At 39.0% G+C, this 25,101-nt stretch overlaps 1 protein-coding gene and 1 long non-coding RNA gene across 4 annotated transcripts in view; both read right to left on the reverse strand.

The window, feature by feature from the left end:
* med16 (mediator complex subunit 16) overlaps positions 1-21,337 on the reverse strand; it is an 85,934-nt gene extending 64,597 nt beyond the window's left edge. The window contains exons 1-8 of one of the 3 annotated variants that reach the window (XM_084692671.1): positions 21,173-21,337; positions 17,342-17,501; positions 17,097-17,204; positions 15,750-15,919; positions 6,094-6,375; positions 4,954-5,103; positions 615-720; positions 201-356 (exon numbers count right to left, since the gene is read on the reverse strand). In XM_084692671.1, coding sequence (XP_084548797.1) covers positions 201-356; positions 615-720; positions 4,954-5,103; positions 6,094-6,375; positions 15,750-15,919; positions 17,097-17,204; positions 17,342-17,480 — 1,111 coding nt within the window. In that variant the 5' untranslated portion in view covers positions 17,481-17,501; positions 21,173-21,337. Of the gene's footprint in view, positions 1-200; positions 357-614; positions 721-4,953; positions 5,104-6,093; positions 6,376-15,749; positions 15,920-17,096; positions 17,205-17,341; positions 17,502-17,629; positions 17,653-20,543; positions 20,663-21,172 lie in introns of those variants that run through there. The other 2 variants (XM_084692670.1, XM_084692669.1) reach the window with 2 other exon arrangements.
* Positions 7,537-8,496, reverse strand: LOC146220987 (uncharacterized). The gene is made up of 2 exons (XR_014750755.1): positions 7,967-8,496; positions 7,537-7,732 (listed from the first exon to the last, which is right to left on the reverse strand). It is a non-coding gene; the product is annotated as an uncharacterized LOC146220987 (long non-coding RNA).
* Positions 21,338-25,101: the final 3,764 nt, after the last annotated feature.

The raw sequence follows: 25,101 nt of genomic DNA on the forward strand, positions 1-25,101 counted from the left end.
CATCCATCGACAACATCTGTATGTATTTTTTTTTGAGAATTGCTGACCAACTCTTAAAATGTAAGTGGAGAAGTAAAAATCTATTCTATAACCAAAAGGTTTCTGTGGTTGTTTATTAAGTGAATGTTTGCACATTCTTTTTCACAGTGTATGCCGTAGTAAGAATTTATAGAAAGAAAGCTGCAATTTTCTTGACATACCTAGACCTGGGCAGAATTTGGTGTCGGAAGCCACCTTCAGGTCAGTGTTTGAGATTGAGATGGGCAGTTTGGGTAAAGCCACAGCAGACACACGGTCCAAATCATTGGTGGCTGAAAGGATGCGCCATTTCAGGATCATCGGCTGTTTCTCACCAACTGAAAATAAATAAATACAATCAGTTGCCAATTATCTTCAGACATCTCAAGACATCACATACCAAACATTTTACATCAGCACTATGGTGCCCATGAGTCCACAGATCATATTATATAACAAATCAGTCACATCTGTGGAACAACGTAGTCTGACGGAAACAAACTGGAGCTGCTGGTGTAGATTTTTATTTATTTATTTGAGCCTGAGACAAGTAAAGTGCAAGCACAATTATGAAGGCAATTTGAACTTCACCTTACCAACGGGTGAGCGATGCTGGAAAATGTTATTGACAGGAAGCCCCTCCTTCCGCAGTGACCAGCATTCTACAATGCTGCCAGTCTGACTTGAGGCACACAGTAGCACCTGCAAGTGGATACAAATTTAAGTAAGACGACCCCACACAAAAGTTAATTAAACATAACAGTTGTCTTTGGGTTGACCAGGTACTGTTAAGTTTGGTGACAAACCATGATCAATGGACACACACGGTTAAACAATTGATCCACGGTTGTCCATTGATCATGTCCGTGGATCAATTGTTTAACCGCCATAGTGTGAAATACAGTTTTACTGCCGCTGTTAATTATAATTCTCCAAATCAGAGAGTTGCAGTGAAAAGATAGACAAGACAGATGCATGTTTTTTTTTTCAAAGCAGTCATGTGTCCTGTTCATGTGAACGGGGCATGTTGAATATGTTGTTGATTTGGGCTAAGCCCCGAATGTTTACAACGTATGGCTCTGCGCCTGATTAACACTCAGATCGATAAGCAGTCTTAAAAATGGTAGCAATATAAAAAATAATACAATCACTTTCCGTAATCATGAAATGTTCGATGCAACCCTAGTCAAAACAGGCTGCATCCGTGCCAGCTAACATCACAAACCTCACCAAAGAGAAGCAGTTCCAGCCATCACATTAGGGGTGAGTTAATTAAATGTTTGACTAAATATAGCAAGCACATTTTAAAGTTGATGATTCTGTATGGCCCTCGAATGATTTTATAAATATCCAAATGGCCCATGGCAGAAAAAAGGTTCCCCAACCCTGGTTTACATTCTCCTTGGGTGGGTGTTGACAAATGTTTCAGTATTTTATATTTTCAGAATTATTCTTAAGTCTTTTTTTTTTTTTTTATAGGAAGGAATGATTAGTAATGTGGTTGATCTGTGTGTTTTTCCTGGCAGACCTTTTCTCTTATATCAGTCAGTTCAGCCTACTTTTGCAGAGAAATTATATCATCCTACGGGGGGCAAGGTTGGGTAAGAGGGGGGTTTGGGTGAAATACATAATATTAATAATTAATAAGCAAACATGGCAACCAAATGATTGTGTGCCAGGCTGTCAGTGGGATTGAAAAGCTTTAAAAAATATTTAGGTTATCTGCTGTTTCATATTAGAAATAAACTGTAAAATATACTGAATGTTCTAATGTACTATTTAATATTTTATTTTAATCCAGGAAGTCAACCTTTCAAAAGGTGAGGCTGCAAAACTGGTGGAAGGTGAATCCATCAGCCAAGGTGCCCCAGGACTGCAGCGAGCAATTGAAAGGACATGTGAGTCCACTGTGAAACACCAGAGAACCAGATTCAGTAGCCTGCTGTTTGTAATATTGCTATTGCACTTCCAAAAGGACACACTTGTATGTTAATATAATGCATTAATTGAATTTTTCTTAAATTTGTGCTGATAGAGAACACAAATGACACACCAACAAGCACAGTGGTGCGATCCTTTAATGTATTCAACCACCACTCCTGGCCAGAAGACAAACGTAGGCTCTGGTACCACGGTGTTAAAGATGTGGTTTCTCCTGGGGCACTTCTCCACAGTCCTGCGAAGGTGAATATATGTACCACACCCTCCCCCTTTAGACTGTTTTCATGTTAACATAATATGACCACTATATTAAATGTCTATTAAAATGTTTGTCTTGAACTTGTACTTAACTATTCCCTTCAATGACTTGCTACTTTCACAGCAATTGGGTATAATGTTATACTTCTTCAGTTCCCTTGCACAAGTCTGTTATTCAGACAACGGTTGTATCGTCTGAATAAGATTTCCATGTCGAGCAAAAAAAATGTTATATATTGCCTATAATTGTGGAAAGTGGAATTGCAAATGTATGTTTTGTAAAGTGGACAAACAACAAATAAATGGATTTAGCATTTTTTTTTAATTGGGCGAAACAAATCATATTATATGTGTGTTTGCAACTATTTTGTTAATGGTAGGCTAAACCTTTTATGAATGTAATACGGTAGGCCTTATAAAAGGAGATGACGGTGTGAATTGGGGCTGTTTCGATCATTAGATTCACAAACGTATAACCGATCATTCTTGAAGGCCTATAATTTATAATAAGACACAGACTAAAGGGCTCCGTTTCTCCTCGATTTGGCGGGCCACACTTTACTGTCTCTACTCTGCACACAACTTCCTCCTTCAAAATTAAAGTCCCCCTTTTCTATACCCTTCCAAACATAACAGTCCACTCAATAAAATAGCTTACAAAGGCATTTCTGAATAATCAAAAGGTATAATTGAGTAAATTAGTATTTTACAACTTTATCTGACTGCAATAAATGCCCATATTCTGTACAAAGAGTGCATGAACATAAAAATAAGCTATATAGTTAATTTTCTTGAACTGGAAGCATCAGAATGGAATTCTTGGAATGAGTAGACAACTTTGAAAGGAACTGTTGAATGTGATCCATTAATAGAAGGGAGGAATAGGACATTGCACCTTTCAAACAAAAAATGTAATAAATCAAAATTCTGTGGGCAATGCCATGCCCGAAAGTAGCCTCTTTATTCTATTTAGTCCATAGATATAAAGAGAACAAAACTTATTCTAAATTATCTTTTAGGGTAATTGTAGATAGGCCACCTACTTCATTTGTCAATTGCAACTTTTCTTTTACATTGATGTGCTACTGCTCTTGTTGAAAAGGCTAAGCATCAACGTAACATCATGTTACATAATTATAGGCTATATAGTCTATAATTTGCAGACTAACAACACATGGCTCTCATTTTTGCTATACTTGGACCGTGTCCTGACAACAAATGAAGAACAGGACACACCATGATAACTGGATCTAATTAGACCATTGTATGTTTATGATGTCCCCGTGTGCTTATACTTTTGACTGGGGACAAGAAAGTCTGGGAAAGTCAGCCGACTACAAAATGCTGATAATGTTGGGCTATGCATTTATAGACCAACTGCAGTCTACTCTGCAGTGTGTGACATTCTTTAGGCAACAAATTACATTGTGCTGAATGATTGGAGGGCTTGACAACAAACTTTCTAATGAAATAATCACAGAGTAACAACAAAGAAATGAATGACAGATTGACGAAAGCTTGTTCATTTTCCAACCTTGCCTTTGCTCCATGCAAGAAGCTCCATCTAGCAACCATTATGTGTCAGTAACAACATCCCTGTCTGGAGTAAAGCCATCACTAAATCATCACTAAATCTTTTGGGATGATTATCGTTGCAGACATGAGGCCATATTCTGCTGTGGAAAACAAAGGGTAAAAAATATGGTGAAAGAGCTTGAGCCATGCTATGAAACCTCCATGCGCACCCACTTAAAAGATGCTGTAAAGTTGATTCCATGATTTGCTTCGCCATCGCCCAAAGCATTATACTGCCTCCGTCGGCTTGCCTTCTTCCCAGTGCATGCTAGTGCCATGTGTTCTCCAGGGAAGTGACACATGCACCCAGCCATTCACGTGATGTAATAGATAAATCAGACCAGGCCACCTTCTTCCATTGCTCCGTGGTCCAGTTCTGATGCTCACATGCCCATTGTAAGCACTGTCGGCAGTGGACAGCATGGGCACCCTGACTGGTCTGCGACTATGCAGCCCTATTCGCAACAAACTGTGATGCACTGTGTGTTCTGACACCTTTCTGAACCAGCATAATTCTTTTAGGCAGTCAGAGCTACAGTAACTTGTTTGATTGGACCACACACAGGCCTCCCATGCATCAATGAGCCTTAACTGCCCATGACCCTGTCACTGATTCACCACTTTCCCTTCCTTGGTCCACTTTTGATAGGTACTGACCACTGCAAACCAGGAACACCCACAAGAGCTGCAGTTTTGGAGATCCTCTGATCCAGTCGTCTAGCCATCACAATTTGTAACTTGTTGAACTTGCTCAAATCCTTATGCTTGCCCATCTTTCCTGCTTCTAACATATCAACTTTGAGGACAAAATGTTCACTTTCATGCCAAATATATCCCACCCACTGACCAGGGCCATGTTACCAAGATAATCAGTGTTTTTCACTTCCCCTGTCAGTGGTCATAATGTTATGGCTGATTGGTGTATGCAATGTTAAAACAAGCAACCTATTAACCTATCAAAATAAATGACTGTGCAGTATGTTTGTTGGTGGTGATAGGAGTTATCTGTGCGATAGCGATATCACTTAACTGTGAAACTGCACTGTATACCTTTGCCCAATGCTGGAGTAAAACTGTCTGAGATTTTGCATATTGACTTCAATGAACAATTGTACAATTGTAACAATCCTTGGAAAATGTACAAAAAGGTAGCAAACATACCTGTTCAGAGTTCTCCCTGGTAAGGAATTTAAGGTGTGTGACTACTGGGTACTTGTCCCTCCTGACTGGGTCGGTGGTGCAGCGCATGAAGAGGGAAGGCAGCAGCTCTGTGTCAATACGACACTTCTCATTGACCACGCTCACACACACCTAGGAGATGGGTGGGAGACATCTAAATGTAGCAAGATAACTTTGCATCATCAAAAGGGATGCTTAGGTAAGACTTCAGAGGAAAATAAAATGTTAAAATGTAACAGATTGATGCATTTTATGATTTTTTGCTATTAATTATATATAAATGAATCTCTGTCAAACAAACAGTCCCAATGCACATATATTTACAGAACACACCATGTGGAAAACTACAACATAAGTTGATGTGTTTAGATTTGGTAGTTATATTACAGTTTGTTGTATGACAGAGTACGACCATAGGACCTACGCCTACATATGTAACTAGGATGTTTCAAACCAACAGTGTCTGATCAAGAAAACTGTAAGGCAACAGAGTTCATGCAACTACATGATGGCAATCATCCCGGCGAGCATGGAATGATGCAAGGAAAATTATGTAACTACTATCTTGGAACAATTTTCGTTAGTGTAAATAGATACATGAAACTGGATGAAACAAGGTCTGTGGTTTATCTTGACGAACAGGGTCATAATTTCTGGAAAGAGACATTGCTGTTGAGTTCTACCGATTCTACAATTTAGATTTTTTATAAACATGCAAAGAATTACTAAAAATATTTTTCCTTTGGGTAGAGTGTAGATTAAAAGGCAAAAAAATGCAATTTGATCAGTTTAGAGTTGCATCTACAAAACAATATGTGCTAAAAATGAATACTTTCTGAGGCCAATAGTTTTCTTTTACATTCTTACAAGTACTTTGCTAAGATTTATAAAATACTTTATTGTTATCAAGATATTATCTGTAGAAATAAATAGTTCTGAATTATCCAAATATTTTTATATTTTGGCTGTATGGCTTGTAAAAATTATGTACACTGCATTCTAGAATCCCAAAGTATGACCAATTATGTTTTGCAGTCTGGACACTAGAAATTCAGGTCTCGACGTACAAAAATATAAAAGACATGTGTCCTGAAAACATTTTTCAATAATGAAATATGATACCTTATAGAATTGCACTGGTGAGGAGCTGCTGCCATCTGTAGCTGCCACCACAATGTTTCCTCCACCTGTAAAGGCAATGTCTGCTAAAGCCACACGGCCCCTCAGGCGACAGAGGCTCTCACTGGCAGTTAGAAGAGCTCCACTGGGCTTCAGCAGGGACACGGTCACCAGGCCACTCACAGTTACTGCCAGCCAGCCTTCCATGGGCTTGCCTCCGAAAAGTGTAAGCGATGGAGAGAACTTGACCCGTGAGAACTTCTCGCCAAAGTTTGTAGAACCAGACTGCAAAAAAGTGAGCAAACGGCAACCATAATTTAATCAACAGCAGAGATGACCATCCCCATTCATAAAATACACATATTGTGCTTTCAATTCAAACCATAAAGATCAAAACTATATTAACATTTAAAAAAGGTTAATGTGTGGTGAATTAAAATAAATAAATATGACCACTGTAAGGCTAGGTGTCAAACCTGCCCCCACCTCTCATATGCTAAAGTCTGGAGTTTCTGGACGGTCTCAACTTGATGGCTCTCACACCCCATTCAAGATGAGGTCTGACTGGTTGTTCTTGTGTATAAAGGAAATTGTAAAGCATTGTTCTGTGGATTCTTCATCTCCTGAGACTTCTCCTCAGTTCTCCCTTGTCCTACTGTCCTACTCCTTGCTCACCTCTTGCTTTCTCTCTTATTTACAATGATCATGGTAGAGTAGGTAAGATTGAAAGCTTTCATATTGTAACATGTTTGCCTTGTAATTGATTTCATTCATTTGCAAAGTTATTGAATGCGTATTTCATTTAACCGTACTTTGACCATTCTTGCTCTGCTTTAACCCATAGAGTCAAATACCTGGAATTCTATTGGTATTGGCATTATTTGGTTCATGCTTATACACTGTTAAGTTTCCCATCTTCCTTTAAACCACACGGGAATTTGTTTTGGTTGTTTGGACAATATTTAACCCCCTACACCACAACCCTAACTCAAACTATGCACCGTTATGTATGACATTAACTAAAAAAGACCAAATCAGCAGAATTAATTTCATAGTAGTAATTCCTTTCAGTCCTTTTCACTTTGAAAAAATATTTTCCAAAGTGAGAGCACATGGAAAGAAATGAATAACAATAAGGCATTACATTAAAAGTAAAACAAATAAATATTGAACAAAAAGGTGTATGTTGAAGCTTTAGCTCATTATACCTACCCTTTATACAAAACATTCTAGTTGGTAACCCTTTCAGTACTAGGTTTAGGCTCTAAAAAGAAGGGGCTGCCCACGACTAAAGACGTTGCTAGTTGACTAGTAGGAATTATTCTAAGACATTACTCAGTAAGTTGTTGTACATTTATCTCTCTAATAAAGACATAAATCTGTGCATACAAATTAGAATGGGTTTAGTTTCCAACAACACACTCAACTCAAGAAACGGACACAAAGTTCATATTCTGCATACGCTTTATAACCCAACAGACTGCAATGCAGGGATTGTCGTTGGATAAGCATTTTGACTAATGAAAATCGATGTAAAGATTGTTGCCGCAGCTTGGCTTGCTCTCTTTGCGGCACAGCCCCTTCACTCTGATTGGTCCTTTGGTCTGGAAAATTGTAAATGTTGACTCAAGATCTGGGCATTCTGCAAAGTTAATATTTTGCTTTATTATCTTTTTATAATCCAACGGAGTGCAGTAAACTACCACGACTGAACTAATGCAATTAACAAAAGGCATTCACAATGAAATTAAACTAACCATAGTAAGATAGGGAAATTCTCGTTAATTTGAAGCAAATTCGCCTTTAACAAACAATAATCATCTGCTTTCAAAGGGTGCTGGCTAGCGTAGAGAACAACAATATAAAGTGGACATACTTTCAGGATCAGTTGTTACGTGCTAGTTGAGGGGGTACATCATGCGTCCGGATTGTGTCCCAGAAATGAGCCTCTGCAGGTTGGGATGTCTGCATAAATGTGTTTACTGATGTCAAAACTGCTTAAAGGGGTGATTGACTGGGTTTTTGGGGTATTTCACATTGTTCCACTTATTGTCCAACTTGAGACGGCGCCGAGGCTAGGTCACTGTGACGTCGCCATCAAAGTTATGTGAAATAGATTCGAGAACTGCCGGCTGTGTAGCCAAGCGCATTTTCTCAAGAGTAATTGCAAGGGTTCTAATGTATTTACTGTTCCTTAAGGTCTCCAAATAGGGTATGTAACATTGGTTGGGTTGAAAGTGGCACGAGTGCTGTTCTATGCCTCCTGAGGCTTCCAGTGAATTTGGCCGGGGAAAAAACGCTAGGTTTTCTCCTTTTATGGTATGCTCATAAATATATAGATGAGCTGTGCACTGATTGGTTGGTCTACAATGAGTGAAGCTGCGGAGCAAAGACGCAACACGGCCAAACAGCACTTACTGAAACATCCAAGGTGGAGGCTTGAAATAAAAACGTACAAATAAATCTATTGTGTCTATTTCAAGGTAACGCTTGAGTAATTAGTGAGGAGTTAACATTTGTCACTTTAAAATAATGGTCCACATCACAAGTAATTCCTGCAGGATGACAAGGTAACGCTTGAGTAATTAGTGAGGCATTATACTGGTTTTCACAAAGAACCCATTTGAGGCACAAGCTTCTGAAAAGTTATGACCATGTTAAGAGTAAAACAACCAAATTGTTAACTTTTTAGACTTAGACTTTTGAGATTAGTAATTTATTGTTTATTCTTTCTTAATTGGTCATAGTTCACAAATAGTTCTCAAGAGGATATATTCATTTAGTAATAACCAAGAACCTACCAAGGAACTACCTTTGTCGTAAATTAGCTATTACTTACTGCTTAGTTAATCTTGGTTCCATATTAGTTAATAGTATTACATTTGGTGTTAATGTAGAACTACCTATTACGTCCTGCATAGCTACTTGTTAACAACGCACCATTATTCTAAAGTGTTACCGAAAAATCTGATAATACAGATAATAATGAAGATGACCTGTCATGCTTAGAACTGCACAACATCACAGAAGCAGATAGGACAATTATATGGATATCAACAGAAGTGTCCGGAGTAAAGTTGAAAATGGAGCTGGACACAGGTTCAGCTTTGTCCGTTATCTCTGAAGCTGACTACAAAAGACTGTTTTCCAAGCTAAAGCTAGAAAAGACTCCAGTGATGTTAAAAACATACACTGGTGAGAGTGTCTCCTAAAGGAAAACTTAAAGTGGATGTGACTTATGGTGGCAAAAGTGTTCGACTAAAACATTGGCAAGCTGAAACACATTAAAGCAAAGATTGAATTGGATGACAATGCGACACCGAGATTTCACAAGGCACATCCAGTGCCATATGCACTGCGTCCGAAAATTGATGCAGAACTTTTGAGCCTGGAGGAATCCAACATTCTCTCCAAGGTTGACTGGAGAGACTGGGCTTCACCTATTGTGCTAGTAATTTAAAAAGTGGAGGTGTTTGCATATGTGGCGATATCAAGGTGACCATAAATCCGAGAAAGTAAAATTGACCTGTCTCAGGCCTACCTTCAGATGGAAGTGGAGGAATAGTAGTAGGAAGTTGCTAACCATCAACACGTATAAGGGACTGAACCAGTATAATAGGCTTGTATTTGGCGTTGCATCAGCTCCAGCCATCTAGCAAAGAGCGATGGAGCAAGTACTTCAGGATATACCAAGAACAGAGTGTTACCTCGATGACATCTTGATCATAGGAACGAATGATGAAGATCATTTACAAAACCATAGCATAGTGCTCAAAAGACTAAGTGACTATTGCCTAAGGGCGAAGAGAGGAAAATGCGAGTTTTCAAGAATGAGATATCATATTGTGGTCACATCAAGGGTACAAAGCTACACTGTACTGCTGATGGCTTGTCACGCCTCCCACTGTTGACAATTGAGGAGGAAAAGCCTACAGCTAGAGATCCAGCAGAAGTGTTCCATACAACGTTAGTGGAATAGCTACTAGTGACAGACTCTGAGATTCAGAGAGAAACACGAAAACATCCTACACTATCAAAAGTGTATGACATCACAGTACAAGGTTGCCCAGCACATGGAAATGCCATGTTTCCTGAATTTTAAGTGAGACGTGGCCAGCTCGCTGTTTGCCAACAAACTCTGATGTGTGGATCGAGTGTAGTAGTACCCACCAAGCTTTGCGGTAGAGTGTTGGAAAATCTACACGAAGGTCACCTTGGCACTGTTAAAATGAAAAGCCTGGCTCGAAGTTACGTATGGTGGCCGGGAATTGATAGACAGATTGAGGATATCACCAAGACCTGTGCAGGATGCCACACTGTTCAGAATGCGCCCCCACCGGCACCCTTACACCCGTGGGAGTGGCCGTAGGCACCCAGGCAGAGAGTGCATATAGATTTTGCTGGGACATTCATGAACTCCATGACGCCCACTCAAAATGGCCAGAGGTGATACAAATGAAATCCACAAGCTCAGAAAGGACTATTTCTGTACTTGGGACCATCTTTTCCAGAAATGGCCTACCTGAGCAAATTGTGAGCAATAATAGTCCACAGTTTACTTCAGACGAGTTTACACTTTCATCAAGATGAATGGCATCAAGCATTTCAAGTCAGCTCCATACCACCCTGCAACAAATGGGTTGGCAGAACGGTTTGTTCAAACCTTGGGAACCATGGGAACCTTGGGAACCATGTCAATCAAAGCCATGGGAAAGGAAGACGTGTATCGGAACTCTGTCCATTCAACAACAAATCAAACTCCAGCAATGCTGTTTATGAACAGGCCTTTGAGATCTCGCATTGACCTCCTAAAACCCAACGTGCGGAGGGAAGTACAGAACAATCAATTCAACGCATTGTCAAGTGAGGCATCAAGGAGCTTTGACATTGGACAGCAAGTTCTGGCATGTGACTATCGAGAAAACAAGTGGACACCGGGACGGATTGTGGCAAGAAATTGACCACTGATGTACAAGGTGGATGTTGGAGAGCAGACATGGAGACATCATGTCGATCAGTTACTGAACGTGCAGCCAAACAGAAACAGTACCTCTGAGCTGCCTGCATCCGACCAACAAGACCCAACACCAGACTCACCATCAAACACACAGCTCATTCCTGTTCATGACACACCAAAGACTACGCCTGCAAAGGAAAGTGTGTCCTCAGAGAAGACACCACAGAGTCCAAGGGGTTACCCAGAAAGAACCAGGGCACCACCTAAAAGACTGGAGTTGTATTGATTTTGTCTTATTTACAGGTGGCTGTAACAAAGTTATGGACTGTTCTTAAAACCAAAAGAAAAATGTACTAATAAAACCACTGAACAATTTCAAACAGAATCTGTAAAGTAGAATGTTTTGATGCACATTTAATTGTGTAGTATTGATCTAAAAAGGGAGGAGTGTAGTGTTTAATAAGGATTTATTTCTTTGTGTAAGCGCTCCCCTATGCATTGTTCTCCTATTGGTTATTCTTCATGCGCATGTATACATTGAGTGCAGAACCTCAAGTAAACCAAGTGATGTTTCACATGTGAACTTAACCTTCGAGTGAGCCTGATTATTTTATTAATAAGTAATCGCATAGACACGACATTTAACATTTGCCAAATTCATTCATTTAGATGGTGGTTAGCTCAAGCTCACCCCAGAAAAGTATCAATAGTGGTATCGATAAAGACTCGCATTGTTAAGCTGTCTCGAAAATGGTATCAATCAAAAATATAGCTGCAAGCAGCAATGTGGTGGCCAAGCAGGACAGATGATCCAGAAGAAACTTTCGACATCTAGTGACTGAGGTGTACAAGCTTGTCAGCTTTGGCTGGATTCGAACTTGTGACATTTCCAGGACACCAATTTATCCTAGTGAGCTATTCTCAGTGCTGGAAATCACAGATTTCAGTTACTGGGTAAAAATGTTAGCAGTTTTTCCTGTGGCAAGCGTGGTCAGATTTGGCCCAAGTTTAAACAGCTATAATTCAGTTCTATTTTGACATGTCACAGTGATTATGGTCTGAAGATAATCTGTGCCAAATTAAGTGAATTTTGGATATTCACCAAAAACTTGTATTCATTCATTCAGAATGGCGGCCACATCAATTCAGCTGGTATCACTATTTAACGTGTCAGACACGGGACCGCACAACATTTTGTGGACCTCTTTGGAACAGGGTCCCAAACACCTGTACCAAGTTTGATGTCAATTCAGCAAATATTTCCTGAGATATGATCTCACTTCCTGTTTTGCCGGCTTCCTCACCGACTTTAATCAGCTTTACCAGAAAAACAATTTAAAAAATCAAAAACCATGTGAAAAAGTTTGTGAGGCTTGATCTGAAGATAATTGGTGCCAATTTTTGCTTGTTGCAGCGCCACCTAGAGGTGAAATGGCATGACCTATTTTGGACATCTTTAGAACAGGGTCCCTTGTCCCTATACCAAATTTGTTGTCAATGCAGTAAAGAGGTGCTGAGATATGACCTCACTTCTTTTATGGTGGCTTGGTTGACAACATTGTTTGGCTGATGACTTTGGTTGGCTGTTCCAGTCAAAAAGTAGAAAATCAAAAAACATGTGATGTTTTTTGTGAGGCTTGATCTGAAGATAAATGGTGCAAAATTTTTGCTGATTGCAGCGCCACCTAGAGGTGAAATGGCATGACCTATTTTGGACATCTTTAGAACAGGGTCCCTTGTCCCTATACCAAATTTGTTGTCAATGCAGTAAAGAGGTGCTGAGATATGACCTCACTTCTGTTATGGTGGCTTGGTTGACAACTTTGTTTGGCTGTTCCAGTCAAAAGGTTTTGATAATCAAAAAAACATGTATTTTGTGTGGCTTGGTCTGAAGATGATCTGTGCCAAATTTGGTGAAGATTGGACAAACCTTATAGGAGAGGTAGCGAAAAAACGTTATATTCAAAATGGCGGACACATCAATTCAGCCAGATAAATTTGATGTGGCTGTAACTAAAAAACGGTTGTGAAAATCAAAGCTCCAGGGGATTATTTTTGTGAGGCTTGGCCTGAAGATCATCTGTGGCAATTTTGAAGAAGTTTCAACAAGAATTGTAGGAGGAGTAGTGAAAAAACGTTTTTCCTTTACATTCAAAATGGCGGAGATTCTATAGAACTGGGTATGATGTCATAGAGTGTGTTGAACTCGTCTTGATCCAGGGAATCCAACAATACCTCATTTAGGACAATGGGGCATATGGTTCAAAAGTAACATGTGTGAACACACCTTCAACTTTGACCCATTGGTGGCGCTAGATGGTTGGAATGGGAGACATGAAACTTTTTTGAAAAGATGAAATTGATGAGGGGACTGGTCCCAAAGAGTGCGCCAAATTTCACAACTTCTGACAATGTGGTTCTAGGGGCTGCCATAGACCCATGGCAGAAGAAGATGTGTAATAATAAGAAAAAGAATAAGAATAAGTAGAAACTTCACCGCTTTGCGGCTTGGCCACCAATAATGATAAGAATAAGAGTAAGTAGAAAACCCTCTAGGTGGCGCCGCTTCGCGTCAAGGCCACCAATTAACGATCCCCATCCCTATTACTGAGTAGCCTAGCCTAAAATTTGAAATAATATTCAAACATTTGACCGGCATTTCAGTAGACAATAAAGACATCCGATCGTAAATGAAACAATTAAAACCTTGAAATTTGGACCGAATCAAAAGTCCCTGCTGCCGCAGATTTCAGAGAGTTTATCATAATAACTGCACAGTTAATTTATGGACAGAACTGAGGTTTGGAGAAGCAAAACAATGTTTTTAATTTCCACACAATGGAAATTAATGACAGCCCCCATTAACTCATTGAAAATTACAAAGAAATACTGGCTGAGGCGTGCCCATGGCCACACCTGGTGGAGTTGTTTACGTAGGGTACAAATGGAGCTTGTTTTACAAGCTTTCAAACTCTAATCTAAAAAAACTATTTAACAACCATTAATCAATAAGGATTTTTTGGGGGGGGAATGTAACTTTACTCTATGGATCTCCAATTGTATTAAAACGTTTTTTGGAAAATTCTTAAAATATCACCAGCTAAACAGTAACAAGTACCCTGAGTAGTTTTTTTTTAAACACCTGTTCTTTTACTTGTGAGTATTACCTGAGCAATGTAACAGTACTTGTACTTAAATACCCATTTTCAGTACTCTTTCCATCACATACCGTGATATACATTTTAGGCCATACTGCCCAGCCTAGCTCCTAGAGGAAAATCTGAAATGCCGACAACGGCCCCCTTTCATCAGATAGTTGTTCTATGTTTAAAAAATACATTTACAGCATATATTTCTATTTACATGCATTTTCAATGTTTCCCTGCTCCAGCACACTTGTTTCAAATGAATGGGTTGTCATCAAGCTCTGTGGAAGCCAGTGTGCTTGAACAGGGAAACGCCTAAAACATGCAGGACAAGGGCCCTCGAGGACCAGGATTGGAGAACCCTGCTCTATAGCCTTGTTAATCCTTGGCTTGTCTGCATATTTGTGCTTCCTTGCGAGTTTTCTTATAGTTTTTTTTCATATAGTATTATTAACAAGGACAAAAAATCCTCATAGGCTTTGTTGAGAACATCATTACCATAACCCTATTTCCAGTTTTGTTTCCTTAGGTCCACCTTGAGGGCAGCGATGAGTTCTGGTGTTCTGTGTTGTAAAATATTCAGTTGGAATGTTCAAAATCGCATATATGCAACGTTAAACTGTGAGAACCGCGTTCAAACGATCACATGTGCGACGCTACTCCTTAACGGGTTAAATAGCATTCACGAAAAAAGTGTTGCTACTGTTGTTTTGTTAGAATTCAGTTTTGTTAGAATTCGGTTATAATTCTGATTCACAATTCTGATTATGATAAAAACGTGCTATAAGCCGCATCAAAATAAGCCTTACCACCACAAGAAAAATGTAAAATTGGGGTATAAACCGCGGCTTTATTTCCAAAAAATATGGTAGTTACTAAACATTAGAATACTCATATGTTCTTATAATTAAACACTAATAAACTACCAAAAATAACTACATTTCACCATGTTGTGTCCAGCTGTTTACTTCTCGACAAAATATTGTCATTTGATTCGAACATTCTAACTGAATATTTTGCGACAGACAAAAACTATGCTTTGGTATGGCTTCAGAATGTACCAATTAGAAGGTTTTTAGGTAACATTAGCATGGTTGTAGCATTGCTTTGAGTATAATGCTAGGCAACTTGGATTAGAGTGTCTGCTAAATGACAAAATGTAAATTTAGCCCGGCAGCCAACTACGCGTGCTACCTACCGCTTTGGAAAAATAACTATGCTGTGGGGGCCGTTGGAAATATTTGTAACTCACTACTTAACAGATTAAATTATGCCAATAATAATATTATTACAATTTAATTTGATGCACTATAATGTTAAGAATTATATATTTTTGCATGGGAGATTAGGGTGGCAAGTCATTTTTACTGGGGTGACAGCTGCCATCCCCTGGATCCACCAGTGGATACTGGTAACTGTAAAAATAAACATTAACTGTATACATTATGAGAAAACAACAAGCTACAAAATCTGTGACCTTACTTTTCTGAATCTAGATAGGATTTCCATAAGTTCTTCCATGACAAATGCTACAGAAGACAAGACATGTAAATTACCATTTCCACATGTAGAGCTAGCTTAACCCCATTGTGCAGCCACGAGAGGGCTATGATAGGGTCTCCATCCACTGCACTTCCAACAATGGTCTCCCAGCTGTTCACCAGGTGGTCTGCCATCGCCCAGCACTTAATCTGACCATCTCCATCAGCAGACAACAATCTGGACCCTAGAATATAACAAGCACACAGACAACATTTACTTTTTATGTACTATGTTCCTACGTCAAGTACGGTTACCTGATCATTTAAAATTAAATAATGACTATAAAAGGTCATATGTAGAAATTGTATACTTGAACATATAGGACTTGAATAATAATGATAACAATGATTATAAAAAATGTGATGGATATAGAAAGTGTCTTTAGGCATACATATATTGACAACAAGTAGTGTTGTTTTTGACGGTCTGTTTTAAATTTAGTTTTAGTCTAGTCTTTGTGTGAAGCTGTCATTTGAGTTTTTATTAGTTTTAGTCACGTTCATACTCTTTTTAGTCAAGTCAAGTTTCAATCGACTAAAAGTCTGAGCATTTTAGTCAGACTTATCCATGACTATTTTCGTCTAGTTTAAGTCTACGAAAACTGATGACATTTTAGTCTAGTTTTGGTCACGAAAACTGATGACATTTAGTGTAGTTTAAGTCAACAAAACATGTATTGGTCTAGAATAAGGTATTCAAAGTCATGTTGTTGATGCCAAATTCAGTTCAGTGTGATTGCTATGTGAATGCCAAAACTAGCTACAGTATTTGGCCAACAAGGGATGCACATGCAGTCAGTCAGGTAGGAACTGAGAACCTACACTCTCTCATACAAACAAATACACACACACACACACACACACAGTAGGCCTACACACACACTATTCACACATATTAACCCACTTTACACTCTCTCCCAAACAAACACACACGCTAGTCACACACGTTTGTCTCAGACTCTCAGTCGGTTTCAGCTCCAGTGGCTAACGTTTAAAGCTAACGTCAAAGCTAACGTTAAAATGAAACACATTAAGCAAAGCCTTATGAGTTAGCTAATAATAACGCGACTAAACAAGACAAAATAATGTTATAACATTTTGTGGCGTTTTTATTTTGTAAACTACATTTCGGCTTGTTTTTATTCGTCAACATTATTGCATTTTACATTTAATTAAAGTCATCGTCACATGACCAGCGTTGCGTCTTGTCTCGTTTTTGACACTTTAAAGGTTCGTTGACGATGATATTTAGTCATAATTTGCGTTGACGAAAGCAACACTAAGCCCAACACTCACTTTTAGCGAGTATTGAATTAGTCATAAGAAGTCATAAGAGAGTAATAAATAAACATTTTGACACACCTGACTGATCCCATTCCAGACTGGATATGATCTCGGAGTGGCCAGAGTTAATGGAGTACACATCCCAAGGATGTTCTGTGTCAAGGATGTGGATCATATGACTGACATCTGAAACAGATAAAACATTTAAATAATTGTCATTATAAAAATTGCTGGTAGAAATAGATTCGGTCACCAATTGGGCAAAAATGTTCTGCCTCTGCATATTCTTTTATTTCCAGTTCTACAAGCATTAATGTAAATACCTTTCTCATCTTCTTCATTTTTGAGGTCAGTGGTGAAAGCAACCAAGTTCCTGCACGACCAAGCACACACCAGTGGGATGGAGGGACAGTGGTTGCTCTTTGGTCTTTTCTCCCACTCGCAGACATATGCAACCTCCATTATCCAACAACCTAGTAAAGGCTACAAGACAAAGCTTGTGTTCAAAACATAATCCTTAAAATAAATCTAAATATAGAAAATTTAGATGACATGAACGAGCCAGATGGATGGAACTGCCTGCAATCGCCTGCATGATGTAGCTGGTTTACCTTTAGCTCAGGGCTCCAGACTGCGACCAAATGGTCGCATTTTGCGACCAGTTTTTGAGACATTGTGGGCATTTTTTACAAACACTCGCGCATGTGCGACCTACACATTTTGAATTCATTGGGTGTCCACAATGTCAGCACACGTTAGCAACGGTGCATAGATACGACGTTCTAGTCAGACAGCAATATCAGTGTTCCTTCTGCATTAGTACCGTAGCTAAAAATCCAGAAAAAGTTGAGGCTATTTTTCGCTAGGTACCTATAAACCTAGCTAAAAGTCTAGGAAAGTTGAGGCTATTTTTCGCTAGGTACCTATAAACCTAGCAAAAAGTCTTGGAAAGTTTAGGCCATTTTTTGCTAGGTTCCTACGAACGTCGTAATCTGCCAGACAAGGGGGTTCCCCTTCGTTCTTTTGCAGTTTGACGAGCCTTTCTTACCCGGCGTCATGGAGCCTAGCAGCTAAATACTTATTTAGCACTAGCGTTGCTACTGTATCCCTGCCTGTGTTTGAGCTGTTGCGCTGTTATACAGTACATAATGAACATTAAATAATGTATTTAAACTCAAGCTTATATGGTGTGTCGCTGTATATCAGTTGTAAAAATGACAGTAAAAAAATTAATAAAACGGACCCATCTGCAACCAACGCAGGCACATCCCACAATTTCCCCAGAAATTGTCCCAGTGGCGATTCTAGGATCAGACCTTTATGGGGGCTCAGCCCCCAATGAGAATGTGACATGAATACAGTGCCTTGCAAAAGTGCTACAGGTAAACCCCCTTGCTAATATAAATCCCTAATTTCACTGAATAACAATTGATACATGCATGTATTATTATGCAAAATATTGAATGAAAACACTAAGGATGTCCCTTTCTTCATGAACTACCAGCATAAAATGATAATAAACAATATATTTTTAAAATACATTATTTTTAGGGGTGCCGAGATTAAATTTAGGGGTGCTTGAGCACTCCTAAAAAGGGTCTAAACAATTGCCACTAAATTGTACCCTCTCTATTTACATTAATAAATGCATTGCAGGTCAATATAAGGTGTGCCCCTAAATGTTCTGCTTGCGCTCCTAAAATTTTCAGTCAGGGGCTACTGTGCTCCTAGTAAAAAAGTTAGTCTGGAGCCCTGCTTTAGCTTCAAGGGTAATTCAGTTCTCATAGATGTTTTAATCTCTGTTGCACTGCTCTACAATTGTATCTCTTAAAAGAGAAGCCTATATTTTGCTGTTTCTGTAAATCATTCACCTTCTTCAATTGAGACGTGGATTACAGATAGATTAGAGATAGGCATGGATATTGGAATATAACAATGGAGATTGGTCAAACTCAATAATAGTATAGGATTCAACAGCATTCATAAGTGCTTATCTGCAAAATGTTGTTTCCTCTGTGTACATGTAAACACTACTGTGATTTCTAACACTGTCTGACAGTAAGACTCTGACATTAACTTACAGCAGTTGATAACTGATCACTCACAATCATGCAAGAATATTATTGACAGTATGTGACGACGACGATGACGACGTATGTGAAATCATGCCTACACTGTGTCGTCTACTTGTTAACCTGAGACAGTTTGATGGTTTGTGATTTGCAGATGACCAGTTGAGTCTATGGATGATATTTAGATGTATGATGATGATGTTGACCTGCCTAGAAGAATGTCAATAGAATAAGACTTCATGCACATGATTATGCAGGTATATTCCTCCAATACTTAATTTTAAGTTAGTTTCATTGTGCTTTCCACCGTACTATGTGAAGTATGTCCTAGTATCACAGTTAAGATCACTGTAATAGCTGCCATGCAGTTGCCATACCAGTGCTTTACCCCTTTATATGCATTTATAGACATTTTAGGAAAAATAAATCCTGTGATAAATACCGTTACTGTCCGTGCTTCAAATTATACCGTGATAGGCCATACCGCTCAGCCCAAGCTACTATGCATAACTAAAGCTTGTTTGTGGAAGCAGAGTCACTTTCCCTCCTTGTTAACTCAACCTAATAAATACAATAAAGTTGTTCTGTACTTGGTCGATGCAGATGGGAGTCAGATGGCTGAACAGTTAAGGAATCGGGCTAGTAATCAGAAGGTTGCCAGTTCGATTCCCGGTCATGCCAATGACGTTGTGCCCTTGGGCATGACACTTCACCCTACTTGCCTCGGGGAATGTCCCTGTACTTACTTACTGTAAGTCACTCTGGATAAGAACGTCTGCTAAATGACAATGTAAATGAATGCATGGACAATGAGATGCTTGCATTTGCAAAACTGCACTGATAAAAGTTATCAACTACTGTTTGTCTAGCAGAATAATGGCTATGTACTGAGACCAAATCTCAATCAACCTCCTCCCTCGACCTATCCTTGTCACTCATTATATATATACTACCACACAATGAATGATATTTTTAACTTTTATTTGGCAAAAATGTTTTACTACGACCCGCGCGATTCCATTAGACTGTGAGTATATGACGACAAAAAGTCAGAAAGTAGACCACAGTAGCCATCTGTCAGAGTTACAATAGCGTTGAGGTAAAAATTTAAGGCGCTTATTTTTTTGTAATTCCATTACCCCAGGTCCATGAGTAGCTTTTTATTTAAGTTCTGTAACTTGCACCAACGGGTTTGTCCTCACTAACAGTGAAAGCATTTAGTAGGTATTTAGTACAGTACTGTATCAACGTTTACGATACATGTAGCTAGTTGACAATGCTATTGTTCACATAGGTATGCTTGGTTGCTCGCTATATTATTACTTATGTTGTTTTTTCACTTGAATATTTGCCTAATAATTGTTGGCAATGTACATTATATTGTCTTGTTGTACCGATTACACAAAAAAGATGCAACTAGATAATATTATTATTTTTTAAATGACATGCTTACTACACGGTGCCAGCAAACAGCTAAGTCTCACGCCGAGGCTCCTCTTCTTCTTCTGTTTAATTGACGGGTGGTAACCAGCATTTAGATGCATTACCGCCACCTATGTTGGAGTGTGGACTATATAGTGATTGGAAGTTCCGATCTTTGAATCTTACGGAGCCCCTGAATGGACGTGCAAAAAAACAAACAAAAATATAGCTGCAAGCAGCGATGCGGGTTCCTCCACAAAATGGCTAAATATTATAAAAATGTACATTGTATAAGATCAAGAGTTGTACAACAAGAGTGGCCATGTTTGGAAAACAACAGGTTGAATGGAGATTCAAACTCAAGCGCATGTAGTTGCAAGTCAGTGTCTTTATCCTCTCTGCTACACTAACTGCTGAGTTTTCACAACAACAAAAAAACTTTCTCCCAAAGCTAACCAAAGCTATTAGGCTAATAGCTTTGTTTAGCTTTGGGACAAAGTTCAAGTAGCTGTAATTCAGATATCTTTTGACATATCAAGGTGAAATTGCGTGTGGTAGCCTACTTCAGAATGATGACATCCTGTTCAACTAAACAGAAAATTAGAATTGTTACAGGCCAAAAGGTAGGGTGACCAGACATCGTCTTTAACCCGGACATACCTAAAAATGCGTCAAGCAGGGATTCCAAAATCGTCCGGGTTTTTGCCTCGTTGGATATTCGTGTTCTCTAGGTCTTTTCACCAACTATTAAACGGTATCTCCCTTATGTTCCACCTTCTTGCTGTAGAGAGAACTGTCATTTTGATGAGATAGTGCGGCATGCAAAACACGACCAGCACAGCACACATTGACACAGACAATATGAACATTTAAATTCAGCCATATTTTCTTGTATTCATTTTTGCCAAATATTGCTTTGAAAGACATGTATCCTACACATCTACAACAAATTTAGGTTTTCTACACATGATGCAAGAAATTCAATGCGCTGTCTAGATGAAGCGGGATGTTATCTACAGAGCAGAAGTTAATAAAGATCTAGTTCTGGCTCTTCTGATGTAGGAGTCCCCTCAAAATGAAACAGCGCTACAATTATGATTGTGCAGCGATGAGTCATACCTGGATTCCTGTTGAACTAAATTGTACATTAAGTCATTTAGCAGACACTCTTATCCAGAGTAACTTTCATTAAGTACAGGGACATTCTCCAAGTAGGGTGAAGTGCCTTACCCAAGGACACAGTGTCATTTTGCACAGCCAGGAATCGAACCAACAACCTTCGGATTAATAGCCCGACTCTATAACCACTCAGCCATCTGACCCCCGGAAGTTCAAACTCAAGAGCATGAGGTTAAAAGTCAGCTTCTCTCTTACACATCAACTGTTGAGAGTTTATTAATAGCCATAATGTGTTGTACATTTCCTATAAAAATGGGATGACCGTGTTGCTGCTGTAAAGAATAGCTTACTTGTTGTGCTTTAAAAAGGTTGTTTGGAGTGCAGGAAAGGGATCCACCTGAACAATCAATATACTTCATGAGAGCTAACTCGGTTGTGAATCTGACATTACCATGCGTAGACTACAATGCTAGATACTGTGGTGAACCTGGCTTGTTTTGCAGTGGTTTACACAGTCTCGCTGATGATCGTCGTGTTGTGATGGGCTCAAATAAACACGCATTGCTATGTTTTACAACCGGAGGATTGACCGGAAGGCTAGAAAACGTTCTGTCAGAAAAAGAAAAAAAAACTACCTCTGACTGGTTTTGAACCTAAAACCCTTCGCTTACTATAGAGCTCCGGACCCCTCGTGACTTTACTGTTTACGACGCCATTTTGGCAGTATAGCAGTGGCAAAAATGAACTGCTCTGACAGCTCCAGCACGGATTCCAACCTGTCCGAGGTTCACTGCCCACTTTAATTCAAAAGACATAGGCAGCTATAAAGCAAAACTTGATCGATTAAACATCAGTGATCCATTTAATGCTCCCGGAGTCATTTTTACGACCTTTACGAGTGAAACGGAAAGCTTCCCTGACTTTCTGTATCCAGATCAGATATTTTGGCTACAACTTTCTAATCAACTTTCCTTCGTCCTACACTGGAGAGTCTTTGAAAGCCTACAAAACCCTGGAGGGATATAAATGGACGCAATCAGCTGGATTAGTGATGAATATTCAGCTTTGAAGTCTACCGGCTACAAATTGCTATGTGTAACGTTAATGCAGTCAGTTTTATAACTTGTATAGCTAGCTAGCGTTAGCTAGCCTGTACTGTAACGTTCATCAATGGTTAGCTACTAACGTTGGCTAACGTACATTATATCAGTGTAATTTTCATCACAAAAATGCCATTACATATTTATTCAAATTAAGTCATTCCAAGAGACTGAATGATCCTCAGTTGAAGCCATATATGGTTGTCACGAATTATGGGGTTCTTCTCTCTGGATCTTAGGATCCTAAGATCTCTCTGGATCCTAAAATGCTCTTCCTTTATCTTTTCCGGATGGTTCAGACGCATCCCGGCGCACAGCAGCTATCTACCATGTTGAATCAACGTTCATTGAAATAGGCAGCAAATTAAACTATGTATAATATGTATGTAAGTATATATGTATGTACACTGGCACTCCACTTGGCTCTCCACTTTACTGCCAAAATGGCGATGACCGGTGGATACTGGGATTGCGTGACGTCAACTCCCGGAGCTCTATCGCAACATCTCAGCCTATTAAGCCATTCTCAGACCTGGTCTTTACTATGTTCAGTAACTGGATAGTAAAGTTTCTCCAATGGTGAGCATTGTCAGATTTGGTCCAAGCTCAAACAGCTGTAATTCAGTCATATTTTCACATATCACAGTGAAACCTTGCAGGGTATTTGGGGGGGGGGGGGGGGTGTCACCTTAAAGCCTATTAGGTTTGAAAAACCATCATTCAAAATGACATTTGATTTAGTGACACAAACATTTACATAAATACACCACTTTCAGCCATTTTGTATTTGATTCAATTGCCTTAAGTAACGTTTTTAAATACGTCAATGATACATATGTGTACAACATTTCAAGACAATTAGACCTTTGGTTCAAGAGAAGAGGAATTTTTAAGGTTTTCCCAAATTATCACTGTACAGGAAAATCCATTATGGATATTTCCCTCCGACCGGAGGAACCCTAATAATAATAATAATAAAACTAAAGAAAACAACAGGTTTCCTCCTACCGGAGGAAGCCAAACTAGAGAGGGTACAATTTCTGGGGAAATTGTAGGGTGTGCTTGCTCACGTCGGTTGCAGAGGGGTCCGTTTTTTAATGACATTTTTATAACTGATATTTCTGTATATTTGATATTAAATGCATACTTATTATTTCTAAAGATTACATAGATTTAAAAGCATTTTTTTTTTGCACCTCATTTACAATTCAAATACTAAGAGTGAAGTGTAGAATGAAATACTTGTCTTCTTATTTCCCCTGCAAGAGGGAATGGTGATCGGCTATGTACAGTAGCAGCCTCATGGTTGAATCAAAATGAATAAATTTGGCAGAACAGTGTAAACAGTTACCTAATCTCTATGAATTAAACATCCTTTTAAGTTTTTCCCTTCTCGTAATATTTTCAGGCATTTAGCCTACTCATACTGCATTCATTCATTAATAAAGAACCCCCTTTGAAACTTATTCTAGCAACAACATTACCAGCAGTAGCTAGCTATCTCAGATGGAATGGCGATTCAAACAGTACCATCTGCTAACTAAAAATATGATAAAGATTATAAATAAAGATTGACATTTATTTAGGGGGAAATCGCTAATTCATAAAAAGCTCACTGGCAGCGATCATTGTCAGTAACAATGCAAAATGCGATCCCTGTGTGGAGAAGCTGCCCCGGTAAATTGTACTACTACAGTAGTAGAGTTACCTGTGTTCGTCTTGATAGCAATTGCGTTGGTTGAATTCGATTTAACGTTCCGTTGTACGGTTTAGGCTGAAATTAATTATTTTCTTGAACGGATTGACAAAGTTTAGGCTGTGGCAATGAAGTTCAGGTTAGTAGTCAGATAGTTTCACCTAATGGAAGACTTTTAATTTAAGTAGAGCTAAGGGGAGTGCCGAACATGTTCTGTCGCTGTTTGACTTCCTAAACAGCTGTGTGGAGATGTTTTTGTTAGCTACTAGTTAGGGATGGGCGTGGTTAATCGAATATCCGGATATCCTAAAGTAAGTTAGTATTCGAATACTTTTTTCGAATACTTATGAGCGTAGTTTGATAAAAAAAAATAATAGTTGTGACGTTAGAAAATGATGAAAACCATCAAAAAAGGTAGGCTACGCCTGCGTTCTGCTGCGAGTCTCCTTTCATTTCATTTGGCGCTACAAGAAGCTTAGTGTCCTGGTTAAGCAGTACCTCGCAACAACCTCAGTTCCTGCAGTCTTTTCTACGCCGGCCTGCTCGTAAATCGACTCCGTACTAGCCTCTCCCCTGAGCATGTTTACATGCTAATGCTCCTGAATAAAAATGCGTATGGCTAATGCAGTTGTGGCTTATTTATTTTCTTACCAGTAGCCATGTAGAGCTAGCGT

This window comes from Hypomesus nipponensis, chromosome 26 (assembly GCF_054491055.1).
Source record: "Hypomesus nipponensis isolate SF chromosome 26, ASM5449105v1, whole genome shotgun sequence".
NCBI lineage: Eukaryota > Metazoa > Chordata > Actinopteri > Osmeriformes > Osmeridae > Hypomesus > Hypomesus nipponensis.